The 4939-nt window shown below is 41.8% G+C and overlaps 1 protein-coding gene across 1 annotated transcript; it reads left to right on the top strand.

Moving 5' to 3' along the window:
- On the top strand, window positions 651-4111 carry LOC106502327 (endogenous retrovirus group K member 18 Pol protein). Its single transcript, XM_013965431.2, is given in 2 exon segments — window positions 651-1512; window positions 1515-4111. Coding segments are annotated over 2 exon segments (3459 nt in total).

Raw genomic sequence — 4939 nt, 5'->3', positions numbered from 1 at the left:
ACTAATACTCAACTTAACTTTTTACCTGGTGCATATCCACAAATATCAAATGCGGCTCGACAGGCATGGAAAAAACTTCCTAACTCTAGTATTAAGACAGAAGATCTCTCAAAAGTCCGACAGGGACCTGATGAGCCTTATCAGGACTTCGTGGCACGGCTCTTAGATACTATAGGTAAGATAATGTCAGATGAAAAGGCTGGGATGGTATTTGCAAAACAATTGGCTTTTGAAAACGGTAATTCTGCCTGTCAAGCTGCTTTACGACCTTATCGAAAAAAGGGAGATCTGTCTGATTTTATTCGCATTTGTGCTGATATTGGACCCTCCTACATGCAAGGTATTGCTATGGCAGCGGCATTACAAGGAAAAAGCATTAAAGAGGTACTTTTTCAGCAACAAGCCAAGAACAAGAAAAGATATCAAAAGTCAGGTAATTCGGGTTGCTTTGTTTGTGGTCAACCTGGCCATCAGGCTGCAGTGTGCCCTCAAAAATGACAAATCCCTGCTCATACTCCTAATTTGTGCCCACGATGTAAAAAGGGGAAGCATTGGGCCCGGGATTGTCGTTCCAAAACGGATGTTCAAGGTAATCCTTTACCCCCGGTTTCGGGAAACTGGGTGAGGGGCCAGCCCCTGGCCCCGAAACAATGTTATGGGGCAACACTGCAGGTTCCAAAAGAACCATTGCAGACCTCTGTCGAGCCACAAGAGGCAGCGCAAGATTGGACCTCTGTGCCACCTCCTACACAGTATTAACACCCAAGATGGGGGTTCAAACCCTTGCCACAGGAGTGTTTGGGCCTTTACCTCCAGGAACTGCTGGACTGCTTTTGGGGTGCAGCAGTGCGTCTTTAAAAGGAATACTTATTCATCCTGGTGTGATTGACTCTGATTATACAGGAGAGATAAAAATATTAGCCTCCACTCCTAACAGAATTATTGTGATTAATGCAGGACAACGTATAGCTCAACTTCTTTTAGTTCCATTAGTTATACAAGGAAAAACAATTAACCGAGATCGTCAAGAAAAAGGTTTCGGGTCCTCTGACGCCTATTGGGTGCAAAATGTTACCGAGGCACGACCAGAACTTGAGCTACGCATTGATGGTAAGCTTTTCCGCGGAGTGCTTGATACAGGGGCCGATATTAGCGTTATTTCTGAAAAATACTGGCCTACTACATGGCCTAAACAAATAGCTATTTCCACTCTTCAGGGTATTGGCCAAACTACCAATCCAGAACAAAGTTCGTCCCTTCTTACTTGGAGGGATAAAGATGGCCATACAGGCCAATTTAAGCCTTATATTCTGCCCCATCTTCCAGTTAATCTATGGGGGCGTGATATATTAAGTAAAATGGGTGTTTATTTATATAGTCCTTCACCCACCGTAACAGAATTAATGTTGGATCAGGGCTTACTCCCAAACCAAGGTTTGGGTAAACAACATCAAGGCATCATTTTACCCCTTGATTTAAAATCTAATCAAAGTCAAAAGGGCTTGGGGTGTTTTCCCTAGGGACCTCTGATTCTCCTGTGACACATGCCGATCCTATTGATTGGAAATCTGAGGAACCGGTATGGGTCGATCAGTGGCCCCTAACACAAGAGAAACTTTCTGCCGCACAACAGCTGGTGCAGGAACAGCTGAGACTTGGGCATATTGAACCTTCTACCTCTGCGTGGAATTCCCCAATTTTTGTTATTAAAAAGAAGTCGGGAAAATGGAGATTGCTACAAGACCTTCGTAAGGTAAATGAAACAATGATGCATATGGGAGCCCTACAACCTGGGTTGCCCACTCCTTCCGCTATACCTGACAAATCCTAAATCATTATTATAGATTTAAAAGATTGTTTTTACACTATTCCTCTTGCACCTCAAGATTGTAAAAGATTTGCCTTTAGTTTGCCCTCTGTTAATTTTAAAGAACCTATGCAACGCTATCAATGGAGAGTCCTCCCACAAGGAATGACTAATAGCCCTACTTTATGTCAAAAATTTGTTGCTACAGCATTAGCTCCCGTTCGTCAACGTTTTCCTCAGTTATATTTAGTTCATTATATGGATGATATATTACTAGCTCATGCTGACGAACATCTATTGTATCAAGCCTTTTCTATTCTAAAGAAACACTTGAGTCTTAATGGTCTTGTCATAGCTGATGAAAAAATTCAAACTCATTTTCCCTATAATTATTTGGGTTTCTCCTTATATCCTCGCGTTTATAATACCCAATTAGTAAAATTACAGACTGACCATTTAAAAACTCTAAATGATTTCCAAAAACTTCTAGGAGACATTAATTGGATACGCCCTTATTTAAAACTACCCACTTATACCTTGCAGCCTTTATTTGATATCCTTAAAGGTGACTCTGACCCTGCGTCACCCCGAACACTTTCTTCAGAAGGACGATCAGCCTTACAATCAATAGAAGAAGCTATTAGACAACAACAGATTACTTATTGTGATTACCAACGGCCATGGGGTTTGTATATACTTCCTACCCCTCGAGCACCTACAGGAGTTCTTTATCAAGATAAACCTTTGCGATGGATATATCTATCTGCTACTCCAACTAAACATCTGCTCCCTTACTATGAGCTTGTTGCAAAAATTGTAGCAAAAGGACGTCATGAGGCCATCCAATATTTTGGTATAGAACCCCCTTTCATTTGTATTCCTTATGCTTTAGAACAACAAGATTGGCTTTTTCAATTTTCAGATAATTGGTCTATAGCTTTTGCAAACTACCCAGGACGGATTACTCATCATTATCCTTCTGATAAATTGTTACAATTTGCTAGCTTTCATGCCTTTATTTTTCCAAAAATAGTTCGCCGACAACCCATTCCTGAAGCGACACTTATATTTACAGATGGATCTTCTAATGGTACTGCAGCTTTAATTATTAACCATCAAACTTATTATGCACATACCAGTTTCTCTTCTGCCCAGGTTGTGGAATTATTTGCAGTCCATCAAGCATTGCTAACTGTATCCACTTCCTTCAATTTATTTACAGACAGCTCCTATGTGGTCGGTGCCCTACAGATGATTGAAACTGTTCCAATTATCGGCACAACCTCTCCTAAAGTTCTTAACTTATTTAAATTAATTCAACAGGCCCTCCACCGTCGTCAATACCCGTGTTTCTTTGGGCATATTCGTGCGCATTCCACCCTTCCTGGTGCCTTAGTACAAGGCAATCACACTGCGGACGTTCTTACTAAACAAGTGTTTTTTCAATCAGCTATTGATGCAGCCAAAAAATCTCACAACTTACATCACCAAAATAGTCATTCTTTACGGTTACAATATAAGATTTCCCATGAAGCTGCACGACAAATCGTTAAATCTTGCTCTACCTGTCCTCAATTCTTTGTTCTCCCTCAATATGGTATCAACCCTCGAGGTTTACGCCCTAATCATCTCTGGCAAACAGATGTCACTCACATTCCTCAATTTGGGCGTCTTAAATATGTTCATGTCTCTATTGACACCTTTTCTCATTTTCTCATGGCCTCCCTTCATACTGGAGAATCAACTCGTCATTGTATTCAACATTCGCTCTTTTGCTTTTCTATTTCAGGAATCCCACAAACCCTTAAAACAGATAATGGACCTGGTTATACTAGCCGTTCTTTTCAACGTTTTTGTCTTTCTTTTCAAATTCATCATAAAACAGGCATTCCATATAACCCACAGGGACAAGGTATTGTGGAACGAGCCCATCAGCGTCTCAAACATCAACTATTAAAACAAAAAAAGGGGAATGACTTGTATAGCCCCTCACCGCATAATGCCTTGAATCATGCTCTTTATGTTCTAAATTTTTTAACTTTAGATGCAGAAGGCAATTCAGCAGCCCAACGTTTTTGGGGAGAACAGTCCTCATGCAAAAAACCACTCGTACGATGGAAAGATCCACTTACCAATCTGTGGTATGGGCCAGACCCTGTATTAATATGGGGACGCGGGCATGTTTGTGTTTTTCCACAGGATGCCGAAGCGCCGCGCTGGATCCCGGAGAGGCTGGTACGCGCGGCGGAGGAACTCCCTGACACATCAAATGCACCACATGACACTGAGCGAGCCCACGAGTGAGCTGCCTACCCAAAGGCAGATTGAGGCGTTGATGCGATATGCTCAGAATGAGGCTCATGTACAACCTCCGGTGACGCCTACCAATATACTGATCATGTTATTATTATTATTACAGCGGATACAAAACGGGGCGGCTGCGGCTTTTTGGGCATACATTCCCGATCCACCTACGATTCAATCATTAGGATGGGATAAAGAAGTAGTACCTGTCTATGTCAATGATACAAGTCTTTTGGGAGGAAAATCAGATATTCATATTTCTCCCCAGCAAGCTAATATCTCTTTTTATGGTCTTACTACACAATATCCTATGTGCTTTTCTTATCAATCACAACATCCCCACTGTATACAGGTGTCAGCTGATATATCTTATCCTCGAGTGACTATTTCTGGCATTGATGAAAAAACCGGAAAAAGATCGTACCGTGACGGAACCGGACCTCTCGACATTCCGTTTTGCGACAAACATCTAAGCATCGGCATAGGAATAGACACTCCTTGGACTTTATGTCGAGCCCGGGTTGCGTCAGTGTACAACATCAACAACGCCGATGCCACCCTTTTATGGGATTGGGCACCTGGGGGAACACCTGATTTCCCTAAAAATCGAGGACAGCATCCACCCATTTTCTCTGTAAACACTGCTCAAGTATATCAAACAGAACTGTGGAAACTTTTGGCTGCTTTTGGTCATGGCAATAGTCTATATTTACAACCCAATATTAGTGGGAGTAAATATGGTAATGTAGGAGTTACAGGGTTTTTATATCCAAGAGCTTGTGTCCCTTACCCATTTATGCTGATACAAGGCCATATGGAAATAACACT

Source organism: Capra hircus, chromosome 12 (genome assembly GCF_001704415.2).
Source record: "Capra hircus breed San Clemente chromosome 12, ASM170441v1, whole genome shotgun sequence".
NCBI classification, from domain to species: domain Eukaryota; kingdom Metazoa; phylum Chordata; class Mammalia; order Artiodactyla; family Bovidae; genus Capra; species Capra hircus.
Note: the sequence above shows the minus strand (reverse complement) of the source record. Positions and strands in the feature narration are given on the sequence as shown.